The 13,944-nt window shown below is 35.5% G+C and overlaps 1 protein-coding gene across 1 annotated transcript in view; it reads right to left on the bottom strand.

The window, feature by feature from the left end:
- Positions 1–4,921: 4,921 nt before the first annotated feature.
- The window catches only part of MUC19 (mucin 19, oligomeric), a 141,719-nt gene continuing 132,696 nt past the window's right edge, over positions 4,922–13,944 (bottom strand). Inside the window, 10 exon segments of the mRNA XM_059937345.1 lie at positions 4,922–5,105; positions 5,810–5,918; positions 6,554–6,589; positions 7,547–7,661; positions 8,900–8,937; positions 9,281–9,443; positions 9,532–9,563; positions 11,826–11,855; positions 13,679–13,726; positions 13,888–13,944. Of these exon segments, the coding sequence (XP_059793328.1) occupies positions 4,922–5,105; positions 5,810–5,918; positions 6,554–6,589; positions 7,547–7,661; positions 8,900–8,937; positions 9,281–9,443; positions 9,532–9,563; positions 11,826–11,855; positions 13,679–13,726; positions 13,888–13,944 (812 nt within the window).

The following is a 13,944-nucleotide window of genomic DNA, read 5'->3' as shown; positions in this document are numbered from 1 at the left end:
GGGAAAGACTAGGGGAGAAAAGGAGAGATAGAGGCAGTGGTGGAGGATTCATATGTTTAGCTCATTTCAAGGCCACCATCAAAAATGAGAGACATAGGTAGACTCATTTCTGCATTCTTCCCCTATTCAATTCTCAAGCTTGAATGTTACAATTGATCCGCCCTAGAGAATGATGCTAAATTTCCATAAGTAATGCGGAGTCAGTTCCCTAGGATCAGACTCTGAGATGGATATTAACAAAGAGTAGGTTTATTAGGGAATGCTCTTGGAATCCAAAACTGTGGAAGACAAGGAAGGAATCAAGACTGGATAGAGGGAGAAGTCAAGCCGTTATGTGTCTTCAATGGAAGGCTCAGTCAACCTTTCAGGGCATTCTTAAGATGCAAGTTGTGATGAGAGGGCCAAACCTTTCTACTGCCCCTCATCAGTCACTGGATGCTCCTCTTTTCTCCAGAAAGGGGATAGGACATTGAGAGTTGTGGCTTTCTTTAGCTGAGGCAATCCCTGAAGGAAGCAGACAGCTGAAAGCAATCTTCTGGCAGCACTCTCAAAAGCTGGGAAAATAAATCCTTTATTTTTGAAGGGGAATCTGAGCAGTGCCTCACAGTATCCCTCACAATAAGCTTAGTTTGGTGATGACTGAATTGCAGCTGCTCTTCTAGATGTTTCTGTAACCAAATGAAACAATATGGACTCCAGAACTTTGTTTCCAAATATTGGTTTGGAATCAATATAAATATTGATTCCAATTTAGTACCTGCTTTCTAATCTACTGAATTGGAATCTCTTGGATGAAGCTCATAAATCTATATTTTTGCAAAGATCCCCAATGCTTATGCTATAGACAATCCATAGGCCTTCATTTTAGAATCAATTGTTGTGGCTCCATAGGCAGTTGTGGCTCTGTAATTCTGGCAAATAGTATATTAGTAGAAGTATGTGTACAACTTCTGGGTCTTGCCTTTAAAAGGAAGGCACATACATTCCCCTTCTTCCATTCCCCTTTTTTGCTGATTTGAATGAGGCTGAAATGCTAGGGCCTGGAGGGAACCATCATGAGCTACAGATGGAAAATGAAAGATGCATGTTGAGAATGTCAGAGAAACAAGATAGGAGATACTAGGTGAGTCATACTTGTTCCAGATCACATACCCAGTCTTGTGCATGAGAGAGAAACTTCTGTTTTTTTTGCGTCACTTATTTTGGGTTTTCTGTAATCAGTTGAATTCCTAATAATACAGAGATAGTGGGCCATCACTTCCAAAGTGAAGGACATGCTGCTGTAAATTGTTCCCCTATACTAGGAGATAGACCCATTAGATTTTGGAAATATAAAACCTATATGGATGCCTTTCTTAAGTCCTTTTACTGGATGACCTAAGAGCTTCTAACTCTAGAGGGACTTTGACCAAAAAAACAGCTGTTTACGTTATCAAGTTTTTGGTGAAAACTGCCTTGATTTTAACTATTACAACTTGTGCTGATTTAATGGTTCTAGAAGAATCTTTAGCAGAAGAACAAAACTTCGGGAAGCCAATGACAGGTTTTAATATAATCATAGCAATTGCTTTGGGAGCAAGACCACATCAGTATCTGGAGCACCTATGCTATTTTCAACAAATACAAGCTTTTTACTGGTATTTAGCAATAACAGGTAACCATGACCAAAGCACCTCATCCTGGACTGGACATTTTCTTGTCTATATAGCCATGAAGTTAGGCATTCCCAGCAGCAGTCAGAAGTCATATATACAAGATGGGTGCCCCATGACACATTCAGATCTCAAAGGCAAAAGTCAGATCCATGAGATGGTTTCTTAGTGCCTACAATATATACCATATCTGGCTGTCACCTTTGTCTGAATTTATCTGGCTGTCACCTTTGTCTGAATTTATGCCTATTGCTTGGACGGGAGGACTAGCTTATGACCAGTTGGCACAAAATGAAAACACTCAAGGCTGGATTACCAAATGACCCCAGTATCAGTGAAAAGTAAGCTCTGTGTGGTATTATAGTCTATCTCAAGCAACGCCATGGATGACAACTGGGAAGGATATTTCTCATTGGCTATTGTGCTTAGTAGAAGGTTGGCTCAAAGTCAGGTTTTACACTGATTTCAGGGAAGTAGCAGATAATTGATAGAAATAACCAAGGACTTAAAAGAAGCAAAATTGGAGGATGACACAAAGAAGATTAAGAAAAATCATTTGGGTCACCAGAATAGATCCAAGTCTGAACATAAGTAAGCATATAGTTACCAGAGATTCCTTACCAGGATTTTCATGCAAGAATCAGATAACAAACAGTATGTGTTAACTATGGTTATCACAGTTTATGGTTGTCAGTAAGTCTTCTTTCTCATCTTGGCCAGTAGTTGCTAAATGAGTGTTGGTTTGTAAATTGGCCCCTGTACACAGAGGGCAAGGAAAGACTGAAGAGGCAGACCACTGCAGATTGGTAGGTGGCAGGTTTTAATTATCAAAGGAACTTACTTACAAGGCTTGTCTTGGGCACCACAAGACAAGTGGATCTCTGCATCCACCTGCCAGAATCTTAAAAGATTATATAGAGGCCTTAATTGAATTCAGTCACATATACCATTCGGATGGTCTCAATAACACTACACTATCTCAAGGCTATGTCCTTGGGGTAGCTGCTAGTGAGGGGAAGGTAAGTAGAACACACATTCAAAGGACAGGGAAGGGGGTTAGGAGCCTCCAACTGCCTCAGCACATACACAGATCAACTGGCCATCATGTACTCTTGATGACCTCCTTCAACAATGATGTTCATGAATAAGGTAGCAATTGTGGCAGGGAAGAGGTGATATATGGGCTCAAGAACCTAAGTTTCTGCCACTAAAGGCAGTATGAATACCACAATGTCAACAATAAAGTGATCTTCCTTTTTGGCCTCATCATGGAGTGCCAGTCAGCCACCTGGTAACAGTTGACAACTTTGATCCTTTTCGGTTGGGAAGAGATCAGTACTCCTTTTCTTTGATATAACCAATTGTTGATTTGAATTTTCTTTTTGTGTTTAATATGCCTCGGGAAGTACTGCTATCCATAGCTTATTGAATATTTTATTCACTACCATGAAATGATGCACAGCACTCCTTCCAACTGAAAACAATTTGTTTCAAAATGAAAAAAGGAAAGGCAATAGGTGCATACAGCATCAATGAAATTTGCCTATTATTCATAGATGGTAAACCTTAAAGACTGGCCTATTGAGAACTCCTAACACCAGCTGAGGGATACTAACTTGTGAGGTTGATATGCTGATTGCACTATGTGACATATTAGATGAACCAGAAATCAAGATTTACATTCTCTCCCATTTGTTCAAAGTCCCTGCTAGCCATTTTGGGTCTTTTGTGACTCTAGAACAGCCTTTCTAAGCAGATAATCTGTCTCTGTCATTATATTGTCTGGGATGATCAATTCTGACTACCAAAGGAGAATAGAGTTACTGTCATGCAGTAAAGGCTGAGATGTAGGTGTATAGTTGATTTGGTGTTTATCATTCCCTGAGGTAAAATGTATTGAAAAACTCTTACAAATTCATCCATTTGGATTTTTAAAGGCTTAAATTTGCAATATTTTGCCAACTGACCAGCTCAGATATAGACTGAGAGAAGAAAAACCTGGAACCAGTGATAAGACATGGAGGAAAGCCAAAGGCCTTGGGACCAAATTTAAAAGTACTTGTAATATCCACCTGTATTTAGTTATTATTCACCTTTTGTTGGCAGTTACCAAGATCCTAGTTACCAAGAAACCAAGTTTCTTCACCCACCACTGGACATACAGTGTTTGATGATAGTTAAATGTACCAATAGTCCAAGTCATATAAAAAGGTGAGTAGTACAGAAGTGGATTATGATAAATTGGGTTTGGGAAGGGAATAAGAGTGCTAGTAACTGTGCATGTTTTGCATATATAAAGAATGTTGTGCAAGACACATTTGGAAATATACCTATAGGAAGAAGGGTATGAGTGTGAGGTAGCAAAGTGTAGAATGTACTGAAGATGACAGTCATGATATTATTGAACCTCAACTTCTTCTAGCTAACTACCTCAATGATATGCAAAATACAAGTAGAGGAGTGGGTTGGGGGAGTGACATTAATTTAGTTTTGGTCTTGCTTAATTTGAGGTACCTACAGAATGTCCAGTTAGAGATGTAAATTCAGAGTTCTATCAATGTAATTCTATCAATGTAATTCAAGAAGAGTTTGGGGCTGGAGATATAGATTGGAGATCCTCCATGTATAAACACATCTGCCTATGTTAATGAAATTGTCCAAGGAGCCTCAGTAAAATGAGAAGAGGAACAGGATACAATTTTGGAGAACTGAGATTTAAAAGACTGGCAAAAGTGAAGGTGTCCACAGAATGTAGGAGTACTAATTTAAAATGATGTCACAGAAACAGCAAGAAAAATGTTTCAAGAAAGGAAGAGTGAAAATGATACCAGACCCTACAGAAAAAAATCATAAGAAGGCCATGGGTGTCCTCAGCAGAGGGAGTTGTCATAGAACGAAAGGGGTGATGAACAAAATTTACATTTTCATAAGTTTGGCTGTGAAGGGAAAGAACAAAACAGGAAAATGGCCTCATCCAGATGAAGACTAGAAAGCGAGTACACTGGAGAGCCATGATATGACTCAGTTTCTCCTTGACTTCTAGAATTCTCATTGCTACCAAATAAATACATATGTTCACTAATTGCTTGCAAAGTTGTATTTATTTTTCAGATTCAGTCAATAAAAGAACAAAAAGACTCATAATGGCAATTCACATTTTGAGTGACATACAAATGTTTAGTTATTCTCATTATTTAAGTCATTATTTTTGTTCACTTACAAAATAAATACCTGGTCTGTTACAACTGGAAAGGTAATGCTATTTACTATTAACTGACTGTTGAGGTCGTAGATTGTTGGCACATGTCTAAGCAGGAACACGTCGTGATGTGCCTGTATCTGTAAGGTATTTTACCGCCATCAGGACAGTCAAGAAAAATTTTTCTGAACTCATAGTTTTCTTCTTGGCAGCAAAGGCATGAATTTTTCAACTGAAAGTTATCATAATCATACCTTAAAAAAAGAAAATTAGGTAATAAATATTTTCAGAATGTCTTCTGAAATAAATTGACATCAATGTTCAAATTCTAATTGTCTAAGTGATTTAGCAAGTCTTCCAACAAATTTATTCTTTCCCTACACCTTGCATTTCCCCCTTTACTGTAAACTTCTGGTGTGGATTCATTATAATTGGTATGTAAGACCAAAAAAAAAAAAAAAAAAGAAAATGAAAAATGTCCAAAATGGAGAGATTTACCATTTCATAATTAGAGCATTATGGTGCAAAAAATATAAACAAAACATTTTTTAAATATACAACTTAATACCAAATTATTATTCTCCATATATTAATCTACATGTAAAAGTGTACAAAAGAAAAAATATGTAATATATGTTATGTCTAAAATGTAAGCAACTTTTTAAAAAATCACTTTTAAGCAAGAGTATTTGCTTAAGTAATCTCTGTAATCACTATATGAAAATAAATACATTTGTCATAAATGTATTATGTTTTACTTATTTAGAAAACTACTTCAAAATAATTAATTACTATTTAAAATGTTTATTTTGATTTGCAGGTATTAATATTTTCATTTTAACCAGGTCCTGATCATTAGCTCTCATGTAAACATTTGTCCATGTAATGTTTTAAACGCTTAATTTTCTCCACAGTGTTCCAAAATTAATGCACAGTATACATTCAAGGAAAAACTTACCTGAGAGTCTTTTTGCATTCCCCTATGCATCTTGCCATCTCAAATTTTTTCTTGCAACCATTGTAGTTAACAGTCACATTCACGGGTGAAGATCTGCAATTAGTTTTACCTAGGATAACAGAGTCAAAAATGATGTTCAACATTAACAATTGCTAAGTCTCAGTTTTCTTAACCATGAAATAGAGAATAATAACAACAAATACTTCACAATGTTATTGAAAGGGATTAACTGTCTCAACACCCAGACAAGGTACCTGGTTAATACTCAATAAATATTATTATTCTATGATTACTATCATAGGAGAAGAAGAAATAAAAGAAGGAGGAGGAAGGGAAGCAGGTAGAAGGAGGAAGGAAGAAAGAGGAGGGAAGGAAGAAAAGGCAGAGAGATGGTTGTTTCTGATATCCATTTTCTCATTGCTGATCATCCTTATGATCTAATACAACAATTTACAACATAACCTACTGATGTTAGGAGAGGAAACTAATTTTTTTCCATGAAAATTAAATGTTCTCCCTTGTAAACATCACTGGTTTTTACTGGGAAGAATGCTGCAACCAACATGCATGAGAAAATATAATACTTTGTATTAATTGTTAGTTTATGCATATGGGTTAGATTACCTATTGTGTTTAAAACACAGGGTACTTTCTATTAATGATCTGCCATTTTGTTTTAAAGAAACACTAAATTTTTGTCAACAGTTTACATTTCCTCCGTATGTGGAACTTGATTTTACTTACATGTATAGCAACAGTTATTTGAATCATAGACTCTGCCTTCCTATAGGGGTAAGAGAAAAAGAAACAGACTGAAAAACCTCTGTATTTTTCTATAAATAATATAACATTTGTTAACTTATTGAAATAGCATCCCAAAACGGGAAATGGAACAGATAGACACGCTGATCTCAGATCCAGTCAGCACAGACGGGAGAGTATAGCAATAAAAATTAGACTATTGACACCAAATTTTTTCAACAGTAGTTAGAAAGGGGAAAACAATGTTTAAATTAAATTCTTCTTTAAAATAAAATACCAAAAAATAAAAAATTACTCCTCCCTATTTGAATTGAAAAAAAATACTTTAATAATAACATTACTACTTGACACTAAGTTTCTCACGGGCAGGATTTTCGCCTTATAAATTATCATACCCTCAAACTTATCAATGTCTCAAAGTAAAAACTCAGTAAATGTTGAAAGCCAACACTGGAGTTCTAAAATAAAACTTTAAACTATATTATCAATTATAGCTTCAGAAAGAAAAAATAGTTAAATTTAAACCTTCCTTAGTAATTTAAACTTAAGCATTCATTAATACAAAACCTTCACCATATTTTCGGGGGATAAAAATTGCGGCACAAAGAGAGATCTGAACAGTACACATTTATGTGATTATGTTAAAAAATATGTTCTTTTACAGAGAATGATTAAGCTGAATCCATGAACCTTGAAAAAAATAGTTTTTTGTTTCTTTAAAAAACAGTAACATGCTTTCTACAGTAACTTACTTCTAGACTAGCACTAGATTAAGTTTTATAGAACCTGCAAATATATATTTGATATGAAAAATATACTTGGCAATAAAAGGTGTATGACATAACTGGAATGGAATCTACAAGAGATGTATAACTATTGTCCAGGCACAAACTTTTCCAAATAAGGAAGAAGACAGGTTGCGTTTATATTTAACATGAGAAGTGAACTTTGTTGATCACTGCTTAAGAGGATGACTTACTTCTGCACACCAAGTCTGCTTTGGGCAGTCTTGTACCACCGCAACGAAACCTGTGCTGTGGCAGAAGTAGGAGACACATGGGTTGCTGGGGTCACCAAATGAAGCACCAACCTGGGTGGGAGGGAGGGGGAAAGAACAAATGAGTATTCATCTTGATTTCTTTTTCAGGTTGACAGTAAAATCTGTAATTCTTTTTTCAAATTTATAATGTTTAGTGAATTTCCAGAGGCACTTTCAGCTATTAGATGAATATTGAAGAAAAGGTGGATTAAAGTCTTCTACTTCCATGAATAAATCAAATGTCTTCACTGAGAGCACAGAATGTGTCAAGAGTCTCAATCCTCAAATTAAGATTCATCTATAGTAGCTCTATTATATTTTTCAAGGATTTTAAAGAAAAATCCCACAAGATATCTTCTATCTTTCTGTGTGTTCCTGTGCTTTTAAAGCTCTCTAGATTGCTTTATAATTACTTTATGTTTAAAATTCAAACATCAGTTTGGGAAATTCCATTTATATCAGGCCCTCAAACCACAATTGAACTTTCTGGTAAACTGAAATTTTATTATTTCAACTATTTTGCATATAAATTATTAGAGGTAAAACTTTTCTTTGTTCTTTAAACATCGTCGCATTTTACATTTCAAAACTGTCATAGGTTCTCAAGTCAGATAACCTTTGGAAACTAAAATTTAAGAAGCTCAGGTAGAAATGTGAGTGTAATAAATGAGTTATATCAAATTAAATTATTATTAAATCATAGGCTCTGTTTTATGTATTTCCTAACATACCACATATTTTATTTTATATTTAGATTGTTGTAATATTTAGTATCACCAGTTCAAATTTATTAATATCAGTTTGAGAATCATCTGGTTTTTATGGCTTTGTGATACTTTTCCTAGAAAGTTAAATTACTTTCCAATATGTCAAATCAGTTGTCAAATCCAGCCCTGAATATACTGTGTTGCTATATCCCTATAGTAGAGCTCTAGTCTTTGGGGTTTTCTTATTTGATCTCTGACAGTTCGGCCATCTAATCTTTCTAATTATAATTACAGTTTCACTCTGTTCATTGATTTGAACATTGTATGTCTTCTCCATTTCATGAGACCCATGGGAAATTTTGTTCAGAAGCTCCATTGCTAGGTTAATGATCAAGTATATTGCCCCCTTGGAAGCAAGTTATGGTGGATATTGCATTTGACCTTTCTTTTGTAATGAATATGGGAAAAAAATAAACAAATTCCACTCCACCATAATCTATGAGTTTTTCATATTAGCTGAAAGAGCCTGCATTTATTCATAATTATATTAATAAAAGTGTTTTAAAGTAGAAATGACCTTACCTCATAGTCGGTATTGTTAAATAAACATGTTCTTGGTTCTGAAAAATAAGTACATATTTTACCCTAAGATAAATACTATAATTTTTTTATTTACAAAACAGACATTGTATATGAGATCATATTTACCAACCAATAAGGAAACATTATAATGTTTCTTCCCATAACACCATGATCTCCTTTTAACCTACTGATTACATTCATAACTGGGTTTCCCCTGCTCCAAAGATAGTAAGTTTTAAGAGGGCAAGTATTGATTCTGCTTTATTTATCACACCCATCAAGCATGTGACTCATATTAGTAGCTCAATAAATATCTCTTGAATGTGTGAATAAGTAAACAACTATTCAATTCAATTCAAATAATGTATTATGAGTACATACCACAGTACCCGATTTCACAGCAGGTATCATTAGCTTTGAACTTTACAAGCCTCTCTTCAGTTTTGCATGTGGGTGGAGAAGGACACTCCTTGGGTTTACAGTCTACGGTCTTTGCGTTGGTACAGGTGCATCTGTGGCAATTGGCAGTCCATATGTCTCCAGGCTACAAAAACAAACCAAGTTTAGACTTCTATTTGAATACAGGAATGACAGCAAATTTGGATTAAAGTAGAGACAAACTGTGTACTTACAGACTTCTTTTCTCCCAGTGGACCATGACAAACTGTTAACATGAAATGACAAATGCTAATTAAATTCGGCAAAATATAACAGTCAATTATTTGTAGATAACCACCAGGTTGACCAATACTGAACTGGCACTAGTATTTCAGAGATACAGAATTATGAAGGATTGTAAGGTGCTTTAAGGTGGATAAATCACCTCCCCCTACTTTGAGCAAACTGTCTTTAGCAAGCATATATATATTTCCTATTTTTACAATCCTCAGAAAGGATAATTCTTGACCTCTCCTGTCAGTGGTCAACAAATCTTATGGCTACTGTTTTACTTATTGTTTCACTTTCTGACTTCTGTCTCCACAATCCTAAAAGTCACCAAGACCTCATAATTACCAGTCCCAAGTGCTCTTTCTCAGCTTTTCAAGTTCCCTACAATAGTTGACATTTTTTTACCTCTCACCTTCTTGAAAACGTTCTTCCTTCAGATTGAACACTCTGAAATTCCTGTTAGCAGCTCTTCCTCCTCCCTCTCATTTTGTCTCTATTCTTCTCACTGGTACCTTTCTCCATCTTTACAGTATCCACTGTAACATCAAGTGGATGACTCTCAAACTTCTAGTTCCTGTATAAACATCTCTTGTGAGCTACGGACCCAGATCTCCCTTGGCCTAATAAACAGCACTTCGGCAGATTTAAAAGAACCTCAGACACGTGCACAAAATGTGCACAAAATAGATTGAATCATTTTTCCCCTAAAACCAGTTTTTCATCTAAGCTGGCCACCTCCTGTTAAGGACTGAACTATGCTTTCAAATACTTAAGCTTAAAACTTAGAAGTCATCTTGATTATTTCCTTTCCATCATTTGGCATTGAACCAATTGCAAAATCTTGTATCCTTATCCTCACTTGAATCCCTTCCTTTCCTGATTTTACTTGTTACAATACTACTCCAGGATCTTAGTATCTTTTTTTTTTTTAACATCTTTATTGGAGTATAATTGCTTTACAATGGTGTGTTAGTTTCTGCTTTATAACAAAGTGAATCAGTTATACATATACATATGTCCCCATATCTCTTCCCTCTTGCATCTCCCTCCCTCCCACCCTCCCTATCCCACCACTCTAGGTGGTCACAAAGCACCGAGCTGATCTCCCTGTGCTATACGACTGCTTCCCACTAGCTCTCTATTTTACGTTTGATAGTGTATATATGTCCATGCCACTCTCTCACCTTGTCCCAGCTTACCCTTCCCCCTCCCCGTATCCTTAAGCAGGACCTTAGTATCTTTGACCTAGCAGAATCTGGTTTTTTGGGGGAAGTCTGACTCAGTCTTCTTTCTAATCCAGTCAATTGTCTGTGTCATAGGTAGAATAGTTTTCCTAAAGCCTACTTTTCATTTCATCATTGCTTCGATCAAGAACTTCTGATACCCCTTACAGTCTTGTAAACTAAATACGTTATTTTGGCGTTCTGCCTTCTGAGGTTGCCATAACATGTCTCCAATCTACCATCTCGACCTTGTCTCACTTCTTTCATTTACATACCCTGAATTAGACTACTTATTGTTCTCAAATTCCAATTCTCTAATGAAATACCCGAGAATCCTTCCAAAGTATACAATATATGTAACATGTGTGACACATAACATGTGCTTGCTATATAATACATAGGTCACATATTTCACTGTGAAATTTATTTTCAGCCTTATATGAAAATTGCTTATGTTTCTTTGAAAATCTCCCTACTCCCACTCTATTCTAAGATCAGAGAATGATTTTTTTGGTAACTTTTGCCACTTTGTACAAAGCACATCACATTGGCTTGATAATTTTAGAGGAACTCAAAGTCCTCTAAAAGTATTGAACTCTGGTTACACCTAATTTTTCTTGCTAAAATTCAGTCCTCAAAAAAAGCTGGAATTATTTAGCTTAAAAAATACTATCGAGCAGCAATATTTTGATCATGGTATCATATAGTTAAATGAAAAAATTTATTTAGTAAACTCTATTTTGACTAAGTGACAAGATGCATTTGTTTGGTTTGGCTTTATTATTTATTTGGCTTTATTATTTATTTATTATTATTGGCTTTATTATTTATTTGGCTTTATTATTGTGTGTGACAAAACAAACTATCATTCACTATTTATTTGGTGAATAAAAGCTAAATTCATACACTTCAAGTTTTCCTATTCTATCACACTTCCATAGCTAGTGAGTTTCATTGGCATGACCTCTGAAATTTGATTTACAAGAAAAACCATTAATGTAGGATGATTGATTTTCAAGTGGAGGTAAGCTTACCTGGAGGCGGTGGAAGTGATACTGGACATCCTGTGTAAAAACAGACACCTCACATTAATCTCTAAAGTTACTGGAATAGGTTTGGAATAAATATAGTTTTCTAATCACTGAAAATACATGGCCACATTGTTAGTCTTACAAACAGACATATTCCCATCAATCTTTCCTTTCTACTCCTCATGGCATTTGATATTCCGCCATTAGAAAGTGTTTCCTTTAGATTTCAAATTTTAATGGGAGGAAAATATAAGAATCAAAAGGAGGAATGAGAATCAAGGTAAACTTCTCTTCAAAATTTCTCGGAAGACAGTTCTGATAAATAGGACAATAAAATATATAATCAAACAAGGAAAAGGATAACTCAGATATAGAAAAGATATGTGTTATTAGTTGCCTGGTTTTAATCCTTTAAGAATTTTTATCCTCTTTTTGTCTTACAATATTTTAATCTTGTTCTGTCTCCACTCCCACAAAATGCTTTAAACTGCTTACTTTTTTTTTATTGAGGTTTCACTTATCACAAAGTTTGGTCAACCTAACAATCCACTCAAATTTCAAATTCTATTTCCAAACTGCTAAAATTCAGATTAATATTTTTATTCTCTCTACCAAGCAGAAGGCTGAACTAGGAGTAACAGAATATCTGAGAAGAACTTGAAGTTTCTTTATGTTTGAGTAAAAGGACCCCAACAACTAATAGGTACATAAAAACAGAAAATAAATTAATTAAAGATGTGCAAGTTTGGGGCATAAAATATTTCTCTTTACTAAGGGACACTAGACTAATTTCCGATTATAAATGCTTAACAGATTACCAGAAACCAGCAACAGCAGAGAGAAATTGTGTTTAGGCATAAATATAGCAGAAAAATTTCCCTACCCAGAATTCCCAGTTCATTGAAAAAATTTGTAACGGGAGGAATAAGATACAATCTCATACTCTCCACATTTCTTTCAGAGCAATTTTTCTAAAACCTATCTGATCATATCATTCTCTTAACAAAATCTTTAAGGAGACCCCATTTATTATAAGGATAAAGTCTCATTTAAGTTTGGAAATAAGGTCCTTCTTAAACATTCCTTTGCTTACCTTTCTAATCTCATTTCTTCCCTGAACCTCATACGAATATTACCAATACCTGGTTGATTCCTGAAGTCACTCATGCTGTCTCAAGTCTCTGTCTTTTTAAGTGCCATTTGGCAGAAATTCCCTACTCAGCCTAGCCAATATTGAAATCAATGATCTCTTCCCTAATGCCTTCACTCAACCCTACCAACTAATACACAGAAATTAACAGTCTCAGTGCACTCCCAGGACCATAATTGTTGTGCACGTGTTTGAGTAGCATTAAATACACTATAACGATAGTATCTGTTCCCATAATAATCTCTTCCAGGCTTCCCTCGTGGTGCAGTGGTTAAGAACCCGCCTGCCAATGAAGGGGACAGGGGTTTGAGCCCTGGTCTGGGAAGATCCCACATGCTGCAGAGCAACTAAGCCCGCAAGCCACAACTACTGAGCCTGCATGCTGCAACTACTGAAGCCCACGCACCTAGAGCCCATGCTCTGCAACAAGAGAAGCCACCGCAATGAGACGCCCATGCACTGCAACACAGAGTAGGCCCCGCTCGCCGCAACTAGAGAAAGCCCACACGCAGCAATGAAGACCCAAGACAGACAAAAATAAAAACAAATAAAAAAATTAATTTATATTAAAAAAATAATCTCTCTCCCCCCCCACACACAAAGTAATAAAATGGCAAGGGCTGCTACAGAGTCTAGCACATATAAGATATTAAAGAAGTGTTAGTTGAATAAGTAACAAAGAAATTAGTACTTTTCCCATACTCGCCTGTTTTATTTTCATTTTCTTGATCTCCTGTTGCTACTACAGTGGTTTCTGTAAAAGGATAATGCTGTCATTTTATTTATTAAATAGCATGTACACATATCAAGTTTCTGTGTGTATGCGTGCACAAATGATCACACACATTCACGATTAAGGAAAGCTTCATGTGGAAGAGACAATTCATCCAGTGCATTTGGGTCATTTCATTTTACCTGGGTAGGACACTTTGGGGCTTGTTGTGATTCCATTTGACACTGAGGTGGAGCCTG

This window comes from Balaenoptera ricei, chromosome 10 (genome assembly GCF_028023285.1).
Source record: "Balaenoptera ricei isolate mBalRic1 chromosome 10, mBalRic1.hap2, whole genome shotgun sequence".
Taxonomy (NCBI): Eukaryota; Metazoa; Chordata; class Mammalia; order Artiodactyla; family Balaenopteridae; genus Balaenoptera; species Balaenoptera ricei.
Note: the sequence above shows the minus strand (reverse complement) of the source record. Positions and strands in the feature narration are given on the sequence as shown.